At 42.8% G+C, this 20445-nt stretch overlaps 1 protein-coding gene across 1 annotated transcript; it reads right to left on the bottom strand.

Moving 5' to 3' along the window:
• Nucleotides 1-150: 150 nt before the first annotated feature.
• LOC138283461 (gamma-crystallin-1-like) lies at nt 151-20100 on the bottom strand. Its single transcript, XM_069221417.1, has 3 exons — nt 20046-20100; nt 4730-4972; nt 151-484 (listed from the first exon to the last, which is right to left on the bottom strand). Exons 1-3 carry the CDS (start codon nt 20052-20054, stop codon nt 212-214), a joined length of 525 nt encoding a protein of 174 aa, XP_069077518.1. The 5' UTR covers nt 20055-20100; the 3' UTR covers nt 151-211.
• Between the last annotated feature and the right edge of the window lie 345 nt (nt 20101-20445).

The following is a 20445-nucleotide window of genomic DNA, read 5'->3' as shown; positions in this document are numbered from 1 at the left end:
ACGAAATAAAATAATTATAAAGTGAAATGCATTCAAATGTATACAATATTTGCTAGGCAGTCATAAAAAGGAATCAAGGAAATATAGTTTCCGAATTTTTTTTACTGAATCCGAGATGGCAGAGAGAGTAGTTAAGCTGTGAAACCAATATATTTCATATATGTTTTATTTTCTGTTAAAAAGTGTTTACAGCGAAATGAGATGAATTACTTTAGAAAAATCCCATTCTTCTGAAGGAGCCAATCCTGGGGCTCATGGCGCCCCAGTCAGTGTATCTCCGGTACTGTCCAGGTCTCAGGTAGTACTGGCGCCCTCTGTAATTGGGCTCTTCATAAAAGATCCAGTGACCATCCTGCACATTACAGGAGTCAATGTCATTTAAGTGGAACCGGTCATATACATTTGGACAGTCATCATTGAATTCCATCATTTTGCCTCCAAAGTCACTTTTCTCATATAGTCTGATTCTGAAGGTACCGTGGTACTATGAGAAAGAAAAATAGATATAAAAGAAAATGTAGACATTTGTTCTATTAATGTAACTAAAAGACAAATATGTACTTAGGAAAATGTAGTTCATCGCTATGAATTCACAGTTATGCTTTTCTCCACAAAGGAATAAAGACTTCCAAGGGGTATCAAAAGTGCCATCAAAATGGTATGTAGCGAAAGAATAACAGCAAAGCAAGAGACATATTAAATTATATTCATCATGGTGCAAGACCACAAATGGGTATAGTAAACGGGCATGCAACTACATATATCTGCATTGAATGTCTAAGTGATAGCTCTATGTTTAGTTGCTTATCATTAAAATAGATTTAAATAGTTTATTATATTAGTAACCACTTTCCTGTGACCCCATGGCTTCACCATAGGTTACATGTAAAACCTATAGACCCTTTGCTGGTGTACTCTACCACCAAACAACAGGAAACCTATTCCAACCTAGCCATTCTTCCACACAAGTAGCTACTCTTTTACCAGACTTTTTGGAATGAGCAGACCAGAATAGTTCAGTAAATCCAGTATGACTAGAGAAAGACTTGAAGACGAGTACATTATGCCCTTCTGGAACAGCTGGATATTAAGTTGTATTCATATCGTCAAACAATTATTCCACGGAGAAACCACGTTTCAGGAATTTAAAGATATGTAAGAAATATACAACAAAAATTACATATATTTTCTCAGGGTGGCTGAAATTGATCTTGCTGTGTCAAATTCATTGACTTTCAATTAAAATTGCACATGTAAAATAAACCTTGGCTAAATGTATTAGACCTCACTAAACAACAGCTAACACAAAGACAGGTAAGGGAAGGAGCTATCAGATGCTGTAAATCTGCCTCCGTCATGCAGTCAATTTGCTTCATCCGTTTGAGGACTCTATGGCCACTTAACATGCTTCAAGAAACCCGGACTTTCAGGCAGCGCTCCTGCTGTTGCTGTGAACAGGGAGACACGATTGTTGAGCATGTGAAATTTATTTGTTCTATGCAAAAAAGCTGCTGGATTAAGGCCTCTAACGTTTCTTAAGGCAATTGTTTCTTCTGACTCTTAACCCAGATCCACAAATCACTATAACAAAATTAGATTATGAGATTCATTAACAGCAATCACGGCTCAGACGAATATAACTTGTTGGACCACCACTGACCCTCCTTTCATCTATTGGTGGTCGAATTCACTATGCCGAGCAGATAGACTGAAGGACAATTTAACCAACAACAACCTATTACTGGTGCCCAACCACTAGTCAATTTCATAAACACCAAACAAAAAAAACAAGAGAAGAAGAAAAGAACATCATATCTACGAGAGGAAAATACCTACTGCCGATGTCAGCAACCACCAAATCGGCTTCACATCCTTTGCTACTAACACACACCACAACCTTTAGCAATGTCTTCATACTTATATTCAGCTATTTAGATGTCCATGCATCCATAACTCCCTCTATTTCTTTCAGTGTGTTCTTCCATCTTGCAAGTTGTCGAACCCCATTTAATGTAATCCTAAAACGGTTGACCAAAGGCATGGATTTATATCTGTCCTAAACCATATCTATCCCAAATCAATTTACCCCAACCATTGACCGACATCTCTACTCCAACAATATTGGTCGACTACAGCTTTACGTCTTTACCCCTTTCTTTCTTTGGTGTGGCCTGTTATATGTTGATTGATTTTCAATTGATTATGTTACGCAGTAATCAATACATATGATAACTAAAAAATGAAACTTTATCACGTTTTGGTTTCTGATTTGAGGCCCTTTAGGCCAGATAGCAATTAGACGTAAAACACTTTGCAATTGGCAATTCTATTATTAAACTTTGGATTTGTTCATTTCTTCCTGCTTAGATTAGATTGGTATAGAAACGTGTTTTGTCGGTCACTGAATATGTCAACAAACACTACATTGTTTGCACTAACTGAAGAATCGAAAAATGCAATTTGACCATCAAAGTTGACCAGCGTTAAACGAACATGGAAGTGTCTCTTATCCTGAACTGAGTCCAAAGGGCAAGACAGCAATACACAGCGAATGTTTCCTAGTTTTTTTAATGAATATGACTTTAGCCTCTATACTCCGAAATTAGTAGTTTTCCAAATAAATTTTAGAGGCTTACGTCCACTAAGAGTATTCTGACATCCTTAGTCACACATAAGGAAATGTTACAGGGAACCAGTGACGTTTTGCTTTGCAAACATGCGCATTTTGAGATTACACCATGCTAGTAGTAAGAACATTAAATACAAGAGTTTACAGAAAGATTATTGCATGTTTTAGGAAAATCTCTCCTCCTTTAAAACCGAGAAGAATATCTACTCTGACTGCCAGGAAGTAAATTGTATCCCGCATTTCATTCAGTGTTACTTTACCGATTTGTAGTTCTTGCAGAGTTCTTTTAACATGCAAGTATAAGATCCAATCATCAGAATTTTGTGGAGGGTTAACTAAAGACCCCCATCTCGTAAGTACTTCAGCGGAGGTAACAGGAGCGTGTTTTCATATACAGCACTTCTGAAATGCACCGTAAATGCCAAGTGCCACAATAGCCTTGTGTAAAGGTTCTTCGTTCACTCGATTAAAAAAGAAGACTGAGTTATCTTTATGAGCATTTGAATGTGTAACTTCAATACCACCACACATTCCAGAGTCAAGTATTAAGGCACATATTTATACTTTTTGACGCAAAACTGCGCTAACGCAGTTTAGCGCCAAAAAATTTAGCCCCGGCTAACGCCATTCTGAAGCGCCATGCGGGCGCCGTATTTATTGAATGGCGTTAGCCGGCGTTAGCCGACCGGCGCTGCCTGGTGTGCGTGAAAAAAAACCACGTACACCAGGCAGCGCCGGCGTAGGGAAAAATGGCGTTTGGGCGTCCAAAAATGGGGCAAGTCAGGCTGAGGCAAAAAAAACGTCTTAACCCGATTTGCGCCATTTTTTTTGGGCGCCCAGACGCCATTAACATGACTCCTGTCTTAGCAAAGACAGGAGTCATGCCCCCTTGCCCAATGGCCATGCCCAGGGGACTTCTGTCCCCTGGGCATGGTCATTGGGCATAGTGGCATGTAGGGGGGCACAAATCAGGCCCCCCTATGCCACAATTTTTTTAAAAAAAAAATACTTACCACAACTTACCTTCTCTTCCCTGGGGTGGGTCCCTCCATCCTTGGGTGTCCTCCTGGGGTGGGCAAGGGTGGCAGGGGGTGTCCCTGCGGGCTTGGGAGGGCACCTCTGGGCTCATTCTGAGCCCACAGGTCCCTTAACGCCTGCCCTGACCCAGGCGCTAAAATCCGGCGCAAATGCGGGTTTTTTAGTCCCGCCCACTCCCGGGCGTCATTTTTGCCCGGGAGTATAAATCCGACGCAATAGCATTGCAGTCATTTTTTTAGACGGGAACGCCTACCTTGCATATCATTAACGCAAGGAAGGTGTTCACGCAAAAAAAAATGACGCTAACTCCATGAACTTTGGCGCTAGACGCGTCTAACGCCAAAGTATAAATATGGAGATAGTTTTGCGTCTAATTTGCGTCAAAAAAAACGACGCAAATTCGGCGCAAACGGAGTATAAATATGCCCCTAGATGAGCTACCTACACACCGATAACAAGTCTTGCTGAAGCCCATCCAGAGATTTGGAGCATCCAGAATAACTGATACGGCCAGAATCTCTGCATGGATTCCTGCATTCTTAAGTTAAACCCTTCAGAAATGGGCATATCTGTTCAGTATTAGACTTTTCGGCCAGACGTTTGCATGGTATTCCCGATTCTGGGAAGTTTGACACCTCCATATTACCTGCTTTGAGCAGGTAGTAGATATCTGTAGGAATTGTGTGGGGCTGAGCAGAGGTGCGAGGGAGGGAGAGGGAGGGAATGGAATGATGTTGGCTGGCAGGACGAGCTTTACAAGCTCCCATGTGCCGTAGTTGGAGGTAGGCTGGGGATGGGCAGACGTGTCTGGTCTGCAATGCATCATTGTCGCTAATCGATTTTACAAGCTGGTTTTTCCAGCTGATATAATTGTGCAAAGTGGGTTTCCACACATGAAAAGAGTTCCGCACAATTTACGAGAGCCCTAGTGTTTATGTCAGCAGCAATACAATGCAAGTTTAACGGGTTTCAATCATGTTCATAAATGCAACACTTTCAAGTAACTTACAATTTGCTAAAAAATTAACATCTATCTGAGGAATACAATAAAATGGGACTCACTTCTGGAATTCTACGGCAGGACCTGATAGAGTCATTGTAACCCATCCATTGCTGATAATTGGGGTATTCTCCCCTTCTCAGATAGTACTGGTGTCCCTTGTAGTTGGGGTGCTCGTACAGCATCCAGTTTCCATTTTCCACCCGTAGAGAGTTGCAGCGGCTGATGAAGGACTGCAGGTCAGCACAGTCCGAGCTGCAGTCATAGGAATGACCGTCATAGTTTCTCTCCTCGTAGAAGGTGATCTGTAATAAGAACAGTTTTTAAAATTAAAGCCTTATTGACCGAACTGTAATATGATGTCTCAAGTGATCAGTCAGTTTCAGAACCCAACCTTTTGTAGAGTAGGTTACGTAAATTTGCTAATCAATAACCTGTCTGCTGACATCATTCTGCACAGGTGTTACAAAGCAAATTGCACCTAAGTGGGGCCTTTGCGTGTGTAGCCTAATCCTTGTTTAATTACTATTTATTAAAATGTATGAATTACAGAAGAAGCCACAAGAACACCCAAGCACTTACCTTATTAACTAGAGAATAAAAGCATAGCAATTGTAGGATGAAACGAGAGGTGCAGTACATAGAAATATAGACAGGCAGACGTCTAGGGGCGTCCCTGCAGCCCCTTCGGCAAACTGGGTACCCCAGACTTTCAGAAGGCTTCCATTCAGCCCATGGGCAATTAATATCCGTGAGATATGTGAGACTCAGAAACCACTCATCACATTTCAGGGGGGGGGCATCATTTTGCATTAAGACATTGCAGACCCCCATGCAGATGGCGCGGACCCAGGTGGTGCCCCTGGAGGAAACCCCACCAGACTTTCAAAAAGAATCCCCAGAATAGCCCCTGCATGTCAGTTTAAACACAACACTATGGAAGGGAACCCTGGAATTCACTATTGCTAGTGGTTGCTGAGGCACAGTTGTAGGTGTTAGAATCATGCTCCATTGGGCACACAAGCAGCCTATGGCAAGAAGGCACTGTGAGGATTACTTTTCCTGTGCAATGCATACTTCGGGCTTTCCTTCACCACTGCTTCTTGTAATGGTGAAATAATCCTGGAATTCCCCTTTTGGCAGGGTGTGCTCGTGCACCTTTATAGAAGAAAATACTTCCAGGGCTCTTAGAAATTCCAGGGAGTATTTGGGACTTGGAGAGGACAAGTAAGACTGCTACTGTAAGCTTGAAGTTGGCAAGTAGCACTACCATCATTGTCATGGACATACTTCCATCTGATTGTTGGTAACCCTGCCTCTATCTTATTGTGCCACCCACTAGTGTAACAGGGAAGCATGACTTGAGGTCTACAAGTGTAGCCTGACTGCTGCAGTTTAAACTGTATAGAATAGGTTAAAATATCAATTCTTGTACCTTGGGTTCTAGGCCATCTAGACAAAATGTTTAACCACTATTTTTTAAGATTTATTAAAAGCCCAATTCAATGGTGAGGTTTGATTTTTAATACATATTTAGGAAAATACATTACAGAAGGTTACTTTTTCCCTGGCTAAAGTACCTCGAGGTTGACTTACTTTAGCAACCCAGCAGCTGCCCAGCAATGGCTTGACATTAATAAGGTATGAATACTGACTCAGAGCAGGAGCAGAAACAATGACCTGGGTGAGGGATGGTGTATTTCTTCCTCTTGCAGAAAGGCCAGTTATGGTAGACCCAGGAACTTAATTAAGTAGTAAAGGGTCCTATCATTTTATTAGTAAATGTAAGGGGAAATCTGGAAAAGGCAGCCCTTTGTTCTTCCAGCCAGGTTGGTGTTAAACCCACTGGGAGGGGAGCTACCTCTAGAACTGGTCTTTACTGACCACAGAGAAAGAGACTGCTCATTTCTACAGGCACACCTCTAGGTGGGTTCACAGGTTCGGCACAATGGAGAAAGGATTCCCCCAATTCAGGTCTGGCATTAGCCAAAACCTTTTGATTTCACTAAAATTATATGTATATTATAGTTACTTAAAGGGCTTTCAGCCACCTTTCACCATCCATTGGTCTGTTGTCCTGTCATTTACATTTGGCTTATAGCACACTACAGCATGCAGCTTCGGTCAATGGAGAAGCCTACTTCAGCCACTGCTTAGCTTTACTTTGAGTAACCACATTTTGCTATGTCACAGTGAACACATCTCCCAAAAAGGTAATTCCCTTCATTGCCAGTATTTTAGTTGTTTTTACTTTATAATTACTTTAGCATTGACTTTGTGTTTAGAGGTTAAGATGAAAACAAGCCACATTCCATTTCTATCAGTTCCTGTCTCCAGCCAAACCTGTTGTAATTTCCTTTTGGATAGTCCATAGTCTGCGTTGTTTGAAGTCTCAGGGACAGCAAAGGCTTCTCTCTGCCAGCACCTGGAGTCTCTGGTGAGACTCCTATTCTGCCCTGTGGCGCCCATCCAGTTACTGGGACCCTGAAAGGAGAAGCTGGCAGCCTAAGAGGAAGAAATCCACGGACAGAACACCGTGCGGGGAAAAGATCGACGCAACTCTGATCTGTGGCTGAAAAATCGACGCACCGCCAGCTTCGGGCTGAAAATTTACACTCACATGTTATGTGACTGAAGAATCGACGCACAGAGCTGGAGAAATGACGCGCAGCATCGCTGACAGAGGCTGGTGAGATCGCAACCCGCGCTGGATGGTTTTCGGATCATCGTGCAGCTGGATTTCCGACGCAAGCACCGCTGGGCGTGTAAAAACAATGCAAGGCCTGCCAGGACCCAAGAGTGCTGACTGGATCAATGCATCGCTCTCCTGCGGGGAGAAGAAACAACGCACCCCAACCCGATGGAAGGAGAAACGATGCAAGGTCTCACTCGTGAGTGGAATCGACGCATCGCAAGCCGTTTTCAACGCACACTCACCCGTGTGTTTTTTTTTTGACGCACCCAAGGTACATTTCCACACTAACAGTGTGAGTGTGTGTTTAAAACTACATGAATACTTTATTGGCTTTTTAATTGATAACTTGACTTGTGTATTGTGGATTTTTGTTGTTTTGGTCTTGTTTTGTTTAGATAAATATTCACTATTTGTCTAAACCTGTGTTGTGTCATTTTGTAGTGTTTTCATAACGTTACTGTGTGTGTTGGTACAAATACTTTACACCTAGCACTCTGAAGTTAAGCCTAAGGCTTGTGCCAAGCTACCAAGGGGGTGAGTGGGGGTTAGTTGAGGGTGATTCTCTTTTTCCCTGACTAGAGGGAGGGTCCTTGCTTGGACAGGGGGTAACCTGACTGCCAACCAAAGACCCCATTTCTAACAATGATGCTTTAATAAACTTTGCTCAGGAAGAAAACTGGCCTTTATCCTTTATTGTGTTTAATTTGCAGTACTTGTAATGCTTTTTTCAATTTATTTCCCTCTTTCTTTCTTTCTTTCTTTGCTTCTTTTCTTCTTTCAGGCTTTATTTCTCTCTTGCCTTCTTTATTTCCTTCCTTCCTTTTCTTTCTTTCATTACTTTTTCTTTCTTTCCTCCTTTCTTTCATTTATTCTTTTTTTCTTTCATTCCTCCATTCTTTATTTTCTACATTCCTGATTTTGTTCCTTCCTTCCTTTCTTAATTCATTAATTCATTCATTCATGTATTCATTATTTCTTTCTTTCCTCCTTTCTCTAATTTCTTCTTTATTTCTTTCCTGCTTTCCTTCCTTATTCCATGGTTTTCTTTCTTTGTTTCTCTCTTTCTTTCTTTCTTTCTTTCTTTCTTTCTTTCTTTCTTTCTTTCTTTCATTCTTTCGCTCTTTCTTTCTTTCCTTCTTTATTCTTTCTTTCTAGAGGCTGGCAGCCAATGGTCGAACCATAACTTTTTTAGGTCTGTGTGTTACCCCAGACTTGTTGTGTTTACGAAAATTATATGTATGACACAGCTACTTATTGGAATTTTCAGTGTCACTTCATACAGTTGTCTGAGGTTATATTATTCATATTTTTCTCCAACCCAGTTGAGCATGCATCACATGGAAAAACATCAGCTCTCTTCAGCCATTGGATGATTTCAGTATGGGTTATGGCATGCTGCCCTTTCATAAGTGACACATTTGCACACAAAGTAGTCACCTTTACTACCAGGGAGTGCTATGGTAATGTGAGCTTTTTGAAAAAGACATTTTTTGCCTTTAGTCGATGATTTATTTTAGATTGGCGAATGTCTGGCAGCTTCTCAAACAATACCGTTTTTCAAAAAACATAAAGCACAAATTGCCAAAAGAATGGTGTACAACGATAGACCTATTGGCTTTGCCAATTCTTGTTGATTTTGAGAGCACTGTGGGGTTGTTTAAAGTAGGGCAAACAGGACCTGATGCAAAGATAGCTAGGGTTACTCTTGGGAACGTTTTTATCCATTCTTTAGGAAGAAGCAAAGAATCACCTCCACCCACTAGATAGTGCCAAATCTAAATGTATTATCCCAAGGCAATCCCCTCAGAACACTCTCTGAACCTGTGGAAGGAGAGTAGAAGGACAACACCTGCTGTTTGAGACCCATGAGGAGACATGAAGCACAAAGGGCTGGACCTGTTCCCAGTTATACCCACGACAAGGATGTGGGATCCAAGGGTAAGTTGGCTGATCTCCTGTGTGGCTACAGGGACACAACAAGGAGAAAGAGGGCATTTTCTTAAAGTAACTAGCTGGCCAGTAGCAACCGGACCTGGACTGGGCCCTGCCTAGTTGAGTCTGCTGAAATTAGCCATGACCCCCAAATACTGAACATGAGGACCTGCACCCTTGGTTGTTTCTAACAACTCTGAAAAATTGTAACTTAGAAAATTGTTCCAGATCTCCATATGATGAGGACCAACCATCAAAGCCAAGTCATTCAAGGTACAACTTTGCTGAGCTGAAATAACAGTTTTCTCCCACTTGGAACTTCCCCACAGTAGTAAATCCATTTCAGCGTCTCCTCTGTGAGAAGATATAGGGCTTCGTGGAGCTTATCATCAGATGCAGCCTGCAACCTTTTCCTGTTGGCGGTTTCTGCGATTGAAAAAGAGACTAAGGAGCATGTTTATGAGAGGTGGCGCAAACCTTTTAACTATAGCTATGAGGCCACTGTGCATGGCTTTGAATGGCCTCATAGCTATGGGGTAAGGCAAGGCAGCCCAAACTGCTGTATTGCCTTACTTTGCATTATAGAGGCATTCCAAAGATGCTGAGGAGGGTGTTACCATGCAACTCTAATGGATTTTGATGCATCCCCAGAATTAGAAGGCCACAAACACCTGGGGATGTGCCAAAACCTAATGCCTCCCCAGGGGAGGTGCAATGAGGAGAAATATCTTTATTTCTCCTCATCATTTCCTCGTTCATTATGTGCGGCATTCTGCAACACATATAGAAAGAGGACAAAGCCTCCCAAGATTGTTTTTATACAGGAAGGTGTCCCTTCCTTTACAAAAGCAATCCTGCCTACAACACAGACACCCTTGCACAATGGTGCAAGGGTGCCTGCGTTGGTGCTAGGCTGCCAAAACAGAAACAGCACAGTGGGAAAGGACAGGAATGCGTCGTATTGCATAGATACTGTACATTCCTGTCCTCTCTCTTTAACGCAGGGCAGCACAGTAAGGTGACTTGCTGTGCTGCCCTGCACCAAAAAGTAGTAAATCTGCCCCAAAGTTTGAGAATGGAAATTCTGACGTGGAGAAGGTGTTTAAAGTATTCATCTGACACAGGGACTTCCCTGGGTGTGAAATATTGAATATTTCTGCTCAGAGCTTTCTCCACTAAAACCAACAGCTCTTGGCTACAGGCTGCAACCTTGCCCTGCTAGAGAATTACATCTTCCATTTTAGAGACTTAGGGCCAGGTGTAGGTATATTCCAATTTGCGAGTCGCAATTTGGAATGTAGGGTGGTGTCCCTGACACCAGCTGCGACTCGCAAGGGGGTCGCAAAGGCCCACCTCATTAATATTAATGAGGTGGGTCGCAATTTGCGACCCCCTTCAGACTCACGGCACTCACAGGGATGGTGGCCTGCTGGAGACAGCAGACCACCATGTCTGTGACTGCTTTTAAATAAAGCAGTTTTTTTTTTATTTTGTAATGCAGCCCGTTTTCCTTAAGGGAAAACGAGATGCATTACAAAACTAAAAAATGAAACGTTTTTGTTTCATTTTTTCAGAGCAGGCAGTGGTCCATAGGACCACTGCCTGCTCTGAAAAAATGTTTGCAGTTCCATTCACAAAGGGGAAGGGGTCCCATAGGGACCCCTTCCCTTTTGCGAATGGGTTACCACCCATTTCAAATGAGTGCAAACTGCGATTGCTTTGCGACCGCGTTCGCGGTCACAAAGCAATCTGGCATTGCACTGCGACTCGCAATTAGGAAGGGGACTCCCCTTTCTAATTGCGACTCTCAAACCCGTTTTGCGATTCAATAACCAGGTTACTGAATCGCAAAAGGGGTTTTATGCATTGCAAAGTGCAATTTGGATGTCGCAAACAGCGAAATTCGCTGTTTGCGACGTGCAAACTGTTTGCTACATCTGGCCCTTAGAGCTTAATTTAATTTTGTGGTAGTCAGCCAGTCCTCTGACAAGGCTTTAAAATACTTTGTCACCTGGCGGAGGTGCCAATGCGTAAATTTAGAAATGTCCACAGCCCTGCTGACATTTCAAGCATTTGGAGGAACTGCAGCCCTGGCAATACCTGTCACTGCATTGTAAATTTGTTGTATGCCGTATGGCTATCAGTCATACAATGTAAGCATTGTATGACTGAGCCGCATAGCAAACTAATCAAGTTTTTCATTATTTTCAAAAGAAAGTATAGAATTGGGATTTTCTTTTGGAAAACAAAAAATAAATACTTCCCTCGCCATGGGTCTTTCCTTCCTAGTGAGAGGAGTACTTTTCAGTGCCCCTTATCTCAAGGTTTTTCCTGGCAGTGACAGCCATTGAGAAATGCCTATATGTTGGATATCTAGATTAGGTGGGCAGAGACATAGCCAAACCTCCGATGGCCTTTATCCTGTCAAGCCTTCAGAGAAGTTTGACCATAGCGAAGACAGAGTAGTGTCATCATGCTATGGTCCACCCCCATTTAAATCAGTCCCACAAACCTTAGTCTAGGCACGGATGGAATTCCATTACCATTGTGACAGAATTCCTTCTCCGCAAATAAATCAGGCCCTTAGTTACAATGTCAAATCTCCAACCAGGACAAACCTATTTGGTGTATCTGACCCACACTCCATTGGACTGGCGCGTAATTGCGCCTCGGTCGGGTCTTCCATGACCATAGACTATCATAGGTGCTTAGTACCTTTTAGTGCTATTTTTTCTTAATATTTTAAAGTTCATATCTCTGGTTCCCCTTATTGGATTTGTGTAATTTTGTGTTGTTACTCTGTTTCTAAATTGGAGTGGAAATTATACTGTGTTGTGCTTTTGACTTTTAACTGTTTTTGTATTCCTAAATGAATCACATAATTTATTTAAGTTAAATCTGTGTGCTCTGTGCCGCAGCTACCAGGGGTTGTGCTCATGTTTAAATTCCTGAACTATTTGACTGGAACAGGTTAGTGACTTTATTACTGGTGATTACCTTCTAGTCACCCCAATTAATAACCGAATTTCTTACATCACTGATTAATTTGAGAGGAAAGTAAACAGATAAACGAGTGCTCAGTGACTTTGTAAATAGTAGTGCCAAGGTTACTTTAATTAATGAAAGTTTCTGACCAAATTCAGACTTCCCCAGATAATTATATTGTTTGAATGGAACCTTTACATTGCTGTGCTGATATGTGTTCGCTCTATTTGAATCTGAAATCTGCACCTTGATTAATGGGTCTCAGTATTTGTTTTTGTTTTAGCAATTGGAAGTTACAGCTCAGGAAACTGAATTCAAACACTGCTCTGATAGGAAAGCAGTAAAAACATGTTTAGTTTTTCAAGGTTCGTACTCTGAAGTAGGAAAAATAAGGTTTGAAACTGGTGCTTGCACAGGTATTGAACCGCAGCTCTCATCTACCTTGCCTGCACTTAGCCTTGCAGACATGATTAACAGGAAATTCCTCTCCTTGCTGACAGAGGCTCTAATAGATCATCTGCACAGTGCAGCACAGACCCTCTTCATCCCTAGTCAGGGCAGTGGTCTTTAACACGCTGGTTATACGATTGGGATGCTGTTAGGAGACAGAATGCAACTCTTCCTGTGTCACCAGGTGGAGCTACATGGGCCCTCTGGGTGCATTTCATTATATGTGGGGAACCAAAAACCAGTCTCACCTCTAAGCCTTCCTATTTTGGTGTCTTGTTAGTGAATCCTGCAAGGAAGACTGACTTTTAGAATAGGATTCAAGATTCCTTGGCTTTAAAGACAATTCTAATAGTCCATGAAGATAAAAAGGGACATGAAATGTGCCTATTTTCCATGAATGCTTGTCCCCATAGACACAGACTTGATAAACCTTTTTGGAACATTAGGCCCTTTTAGTTTTCCTAGTAGAAAATAATTAATAGTTGTATGCATCATTGCAGACCAGCATAGGCACCTCTTGCAAAGCTGGTAGTTAGGGTTGTAAGAATGCAGTGATGGTGTGTTTGTGTGCACAACTGCATTTGTCAAATTTGTGGACCTGGTCATGAGAGGATTGTTCACAATGAATTAATTGTGTGTTTTCCTTTAATTTTCTGCACACAGGGTACCCTGATTATGACTAATCTTAGTTTAAGTAAATCAGGTCTGACTCTTTTATGAAACAATGTCTTATTTTATATTGCATTAATATATATTTTATTTATATTGTCCTTGAAATGTGCATTTTAGCATGGCTTTACATTTTAACTCTTGCAAATAGCTGTAGTTTTAATATGTTGTATTTGATGTAATGATATAAACGAATCATGCCAAACAGATTGACTTGACTGGACTTTACCTTCAGTCAAAATTCCCACCTGGGGCTGAAGCCTACCACATTTTTATTTTTTCCAAGTTAGGTTTTCCTAATAAGGTCCAATGCTTGGTTGTCCGCATGATTTAGGCTTTGCAATCCACCCCTCTTTTGAAAAAGGCCTGGAATGTGTGAGCTCCAGGAAGTAGAAGAAAGTAGGGATGTTCAGATCTATGTGTCATACGTTAAGTCAAGCAAGATTTAGGAAGATTCAGGGACAGTACACTTGCCCTAACTGAGGATGGACAAGTTGTGTTATCATGTGTGAGTGCCTTTGGCACTGGGTTACCAGCCACGGCTTGGTTATAGGCAGGGTCAATGAAATTATGCGGAAGACGAGGGACAAATTATGCAGCAGGGTTGAGTAAATTATGGGGCAAGAAAAGGCAAACTATGTGGAATGATGGAGTCGATTTTATAATAGTATTAGTTAATGATTTTGGCACATTTAAGCTTGATAACACTGTATGGACATTGGTAGCACCTCTTTAGTACTAACTCAACTCCCATAAATAACAATAAGCAACAGAAAAGTGACCAGTCCAGCTTTGCTAAGGGCCCTCCACCAGGCGACAACATGTGTTGCTGCATTTCTAGTAAATTTTTTAGCTAGGAACAAAAATGTTTTTTTGTTAAAATCTGCAGATTATGTGGCTGACAATGGTTTAGGTGGCAAATGTGGCAAATGATGCAACACTCTACGTATGCAAATATCACCACTGCTGCACAAAAGAATAATTCCAGTAGCCCTGGTTACAGGTTTGATCCAAGAAGCGTAGGCTAAGACCAACTTGGAATTTCAGAGATTACAGGTTGTTCTTTTTGGCAACATCACAAAATAAAATGATGGATGGAATGTTGAAACTTTTCAAACACTCATCTCCAGTCACAGATCTGGGTTAAATCCATAATTGTTTTGCTCACTATGCAACCCAGTTTGAACCCAGCCATATCCAAATCAGTCTTGACCCTGCTCCCCTTGGGAGCAGTCCAGCGGAACTGTCAGGCCAGATCCTCCCTGGACTGTACACAAGCATCCTGGGACCAGTTTCAGGGTATCCCCCCTCATCAGCCAGGCTAGCTGGAATCCAGTGACACAGTGAGCAAGGAACCCACATCTGGGCATACCCTGGCCACATAGGGCGAACACAGCAACATCACAAAATAAAATGATGGATGGAAACTTTTCAAACACTCAACCCCAGTCACAGATCTGGGTTTAATCCATCATTTTGATAGTCACGTCATCCCAGTTTGGACTCCAGCTTATGCAAATCATTCCTGACCCTGCTTCCTACAGTAACAGTCCAGCCCGAACTGCCAGTCAGGTCCTGCCTGGACCAGAAACAAGCATCCCTCACCCTAAGTGGCCAGAGTATGCTTGTACATGCGTCCCTTGATCTCTATGCCACTGGATTCAAGCTAGCCTTGCTGATGAGTGGTGATACCCCGAAACCAGTCCCAGGTTGCTTGGCTACTGACTCTGAACAAAGATTCTCTCTGTTGTCCAGTGCCCCAGTGATTCACATGACAGACACATCGACTGTCAGCCTAATAGTAGGCACGGAGAAGTAACTGTATAAAGGAGCTGAAATCTGATTAGGTTCCATGGTGTTAAATCATTTAGGGTAACAGGCAGACAAGATCAACCAGGTAGTCCTTAACTGACATTACTATCAATTTGTAGTACAGGAAATATCCATACAAAGCTCTATGGTCTGAATGCAGCACACACCCAAAGAGGAAAAAATAGACATATTTCTCCTTGTTATGCCAGCCTGAGGTAGGGGAATCATTTTTGTGCAAACCCATGTTTATTAGATTTTGTTAGTATGGGTTTGTGTCAAAATACAGAGATCCACTGAAACAGCCAAGGTCCACACATGTAATACCTACAAAGCTGCAAGGTAACACAAGGCAGCGCTGTGCCCCGACACAAAATCGTTGCAAGTATGGGCCTAGATAGATAGATAGATTGATAGATAGATAGATAGATAGATTTATAGATAGATAGATAGATAGATAGATAGATAGATAGATAGATAGATAGATTGATAGATAGATAGATAGATAGATAGATATATAGATAGAAAGATAGATAGATAACAGTGTGAAACATTAGCTAAACAATATTACTAAAATATTAAAAACATATTGAAAGTGAGTTCTGGAATCATGATGCCTGCACAAGTACACAGTCATCTAATAGAAAAAAGATGAGGAAAGCTGGTAGGGAAAAGATGATGGGCAGACAGACTGACATTCTGCCAGTGTCACACTGATAGGGAAAAGGTGAATCGTCCCTTGTGGGCAGTGGACCGTCAGTGTATCCAGTTATTTACTAGTTGTTGGACCTGGCCTTTTTGCAGGGTCATTCCCCAGACTTTTAGCTTTTTGCCTCCTTATTTTTCTGACCTTTGTTGGCTGATGTTTTGACTCTGAGCACTTTTTCACTGCTAACCAGTGCTAAAGTGCATGTGCTCTCCCTTACAAAATTGGCATGATTGGATTATACTTAATTGGCATGTTTAATTTAACTATAAGTCCCTTGTTAAGTGGTATCCCTATACCCAGGGCCTGTAAATTAAATGCTACTAATGGGCCTGCAGCGCTGCTTGCGCCACCCACTGAAGTAGCCTCTCAAACCTATCTGAGGCCTTCTAGCGCAGAGCCTGTGTGCGCAGTTTTCTGTCACAGGAACCTTGCATCTAAATTTACTTTCCAGGCCCAGAAATCCCCTTTTACTACATGTAAGTCACCCCTAAGGTACGCTGTAGCTAGCCCTATGGGCAGGGTACCATGTATGTAGAAGGCAGGACATGTGCCATGTTGCGTGGCCTGTCTTGGTAGTGACAAACAGCCTAACTTGGTGTCTCACTGCTGTGATTGCTGCCTTCTCATAGGATTGAATTGGAAATGCCCTGCCTTAGGTGTAAGGGGTATTGTCTGATATATGAGTGGTAGCATAGGCATGTTTGGTATGGTTGTGATAGTGGTGAGAAATGCTGCTTACTGGTGTAGGTGTATTTTTTATTACCATCACAGAAATGCCACTTCTAGAAAGTGCTCATTTATCTGTGCTTATGACTTTGGTGTTTTGCAGCTTGCCTCCAATCCACGTCTGGGCAGACTGACAGTTGGGGCTTTGTGCATACTTCTCAGACAGCCTGAACACAGGGAGGGTGGAGGTGTCACAGAAGTGCATCTACATATTGCAAAGCCTTCCTGGGCTGAGAGAAGGAAGAGGCGGGCACACCTGCATTTGTAAAGGCTGTGCCCTGGCCTCACACAATACTGTAGGGTTGTTTACCCCCACTGATGTTTGGAGCCTGTGCTGGAGGAGAGAAAGTGCACTCTCTGAACCAGTTGTAACTGGTTGGAACCCCCTCTCCTCCCCATTGTAAAACACACTGAAAACTTACTATAAGTACAGGGGAATTTTCCCCGCAATTTGGACATCACTTGGACATTCTGGGGACTCTAGAAACCCTACCTGGGATTGGACACAGGACGCTGTTAAGAGGACTCACCAGGACCCACCTTGGACTGCTGCACTGACCTGTGACCTGCCTGGTCACTAGGAGGAACTGCCACTGAAGGTAACCCTTGTGCTGGGCTGTAGCTAGGGCCCCCAGCCCTGCGTTTCCTTTTTGTACTCCCTTGTCTTCAGGGGCAGGGTACCGTGGCCCCTGACCCCTGCAACAATCCCCATCATGAGGGGTGCTTCACCTGTGATTTTGCCGATATCAGGCTGAGTGTAGCACCTCCTGGACTGCCTTAGCGCCTCGTGAACACTCTCCTTGTGGTCTCCTCAAATTTGCGCTGGGAAACGCATTTCTGGGGGAATCAACGCCGCAGCCCGGGCTTATAAAAGTGGCCTCACGCTTTTACAAGCGCTCCTCTGCTAATTGAATCACCGCCACAGCCCAGCTTTATTGATTGTAGCGTTCTGGAGCCGCGCTGCCCCCAGTGCCCCCAGGGCACCAGCAAAGGAACAGAAAAGGACCAAGTGCGCTCCTGTCGTGCCCCCGGGGTACATGAACTCGAAAGAGTGCCCCTGGGGCACCGTTTGCAACTGGTCTCCGTGGGAGCCATCGCCGAAGGCAGAGAAGAGAGCTGCTTGCGCACCACGTCGGGTGTGGCCGTCATCCAGAGCAGGAGGAAAGCCTTAATCGGAGGCCCCTGCTCCAACCTACCTTCATTTTTGGCAGTCGCCCCGAGGACGCGGGCGACTGCCTATTGCTGCCCACTACTCCGCAGGACACGGGGTAGAAAGGGAGTTCCCTTCCCCCGGTCACTGCCCTGGGGGCGCGATTGCCCCAGCTACTTGATTCTTCGTGGCTTTTGGGCCCCCCCTTTGGGAGAGAGCCATTAGAGTCCCGGAGGGCACAACGAGGATCGCGGGTCCCATGAGGGGCCTGTTTCAACACCGCCCCTCTCTCCCAGAGCACCGCGTGGTCCCCGTTTCACCCCTAGGGGAGCGGGGGACCCCATGCTCCTCTTCTAGGCACAAGGAGTGCCTCTGCTACAGGAAACCAGGTATTTTTAGGAATATAGTGGCTCAGTGAGCCAAGTATGGACCTAGGGGAATTTATATGGTGTTACCTGCTTTTCCTGCATTTACATATATGTGCTAATGTTCCTTTTATGGGCATGATTTGCTGATATGTATGTATATGACTTGTGAGATGTTTTCTAATGTTCCTTCTATGGGTATTTAGGAGGTATTCATGACAAGTGCATAGAATTCTTACTGTAATTCCTGACTACTGCTTATGTTGCAGAATCCTGAGTACTTACGTGTTCTAATGTGACACTGCGTATTCTTGCAGAGTATTAGTAACTTGTGTAATGTTCTGACAACTGCTAAGGTAGCAGGGTATTACTTACGTGTAATGTTGGTCTTATTATGTTTTGTGCAATACAGTTTATTTTTTACATAGCTCAGTATTGTGTTTACTTTGTGCTGTACATTTTGCGTCACATGTGTTGTGTGTGTTGTGCAAACACTTTACACATTGCCTCCGGGTTAGGCCTGACTGCTCGTGCCAAGCTACCAAGGGAGTGAGCAGGGGATATCTTGGATGTGTAACTCCCTTGCCCTGACGATAGTGGGTAGGTTCTGCCTGGCTTAGGTGCATACCCTAGCCAACCAGAAACCCCATTTCTAACACTAGTCATCTTGAAACATGAGCACTTGGTGCTGCAGCTACACTACAGTAACTGAGCATGGGTAAAGAATGGTGTTTGAAGAGGAAATATTTGCATCAAGGATAGGTAGAGGGCATAACCCTGGGGAGTGGCGGATGAATAACCATGTATTTTATGTAATCATTTTTTTGTTTAAGACTCTTCTTTCTTCTTCTTCATAGTAATTATATAAAGGTATAAATAGAAGATGGAGAGCTGATACATTGTGTAGTCCTTAGGCATGGTGGGAGAGGTTAGTATTCTGGCCATTCCAGTACTCTGTGAAGCACCTTCAGTTGAGGATGTAAAGGTAAAGGAGGCATCCCTGCCCAGAACCTTTATAGCCCAATAGGCAAACAGAGACTTGGTTATGCGTTACAATAAAAAGAGTACCTACACGTACCTAGCCAGGATATTGAAACTACAGTAATCTCCAAGTTCAATAGCCCTACAATATGGAATGTCCACATCAGCAAGTTTAGTGTTACTGATGGTTCGGTGGGCCTGCCTGAAAAGGCTTGCCTGAAGAATCATAGGATAACACCCCTAAAACATTCATTATGTGAATATTTATGGACCTCCACAGATACTGACAGAAATGCATTCTTGTTAAGGGAAGTGTGTAAATGAATTTCCAGGATGGGAATGTAGGGAATACCACCATATTTAAGAGGGATCTAAAGAAAGGTGTTTTCTCAATGGGGGAAAATATTTTCCTTGTGAAAAAACATAAGGCCTGATTCAGAGTTTGGCAGAGTGTGTTACTACGTCACAAACGGGACGGATACTCTATCCATTGTCTTACTATCCCCTAATAGCCTATGGAGATTGTAGTAGGGCGACGAGTTATCAATCACGTTTGTGACAGAGAAACGTGTCGTAAATCAGGCCCAAAGACAAGTTAAAAGGCAAATGTAGGTCATTTACTACTGCAACATTTTTTAACTAATGGAAATGCGCATCCCGGGATAAATGCTCAAGAAAATCTGCAACAGATGTAGATTTCCCTGCATACTCCTCGGATCTTTTGCACATCCTATTACAGATAGTAATTTTTATCAAACGTAGGATAATCCTATTGAAGCAAAAAAGGGTTTTGAAACCTAGGTTTTAGTGAATCTTTTTAACAGATGTTAGAAATGAAAGCACCCCAGACGTGTGCGTTACATTAGCTCATAAATACACATCAGATTACCATAAACGTTAATCTTACCTTTCCCATGTTGGCCGATGTCAGTCAGAAATATCAGTGCTCTAATGCTCATAGACTGCAACCTTTTTATAGAGCCCCTGCACTAGCGCTGCCATTCAACAAAAATGGGATACGCTGCTTTACAAGAACAACAATGTATAGCTGTCTTTGCTTTATTTTTTGGTGACATGGAGAACATTCCTCCTTTTGTTAACTTCTCTTTTTGCTTTTATTTTGTACAGGGTAAGCTGTTCGGTCCAGATGAACAATGCAGGTTTCTGGACGCATTTTAGCAGTTACAGGAGGGAAGCATTTAAATATAAAATGCCACTTAGAACATGCTTCTAAAACATAACTGTGTAATGAATTATTGATAGTTTTGTCATTGTTATTGTAACCATTCTAAAATAAATTGAACTGA

The sequence above is a fragment of the Pleurodeles waltl genome, chromosome 3_1, assembly GCF_031143425.1.
Source record: "Pleurodeles waltl isolate 20211129_DDA chromosome 3_1, aPleWal1.hap1.20221129, whole genome shotgun sequence".
In the NCBI taxonomy this organism is placed as follows: Eukaryota; Metazoa; Chordata; class Amphibia; order Caudata; family Salamandridae; genus Pleurodeles; species Pleurodeles waltl.
This window is presented reverse-complemented; position numbering and strand designations above follow the sequence as displayed.

Bases quoted from the DNA above. Each gene is read 5' to 3' on its own strand.
- LOC138283461 (XM_069221417.1), bottom strand. The intron at 485-4,729 runs GTGAGTCCCATT...TCTTTCTCATAG, and splicing joins CCTGCCGTAGAATTCCAGAA to TACCACGGTACCTTCAGAAT.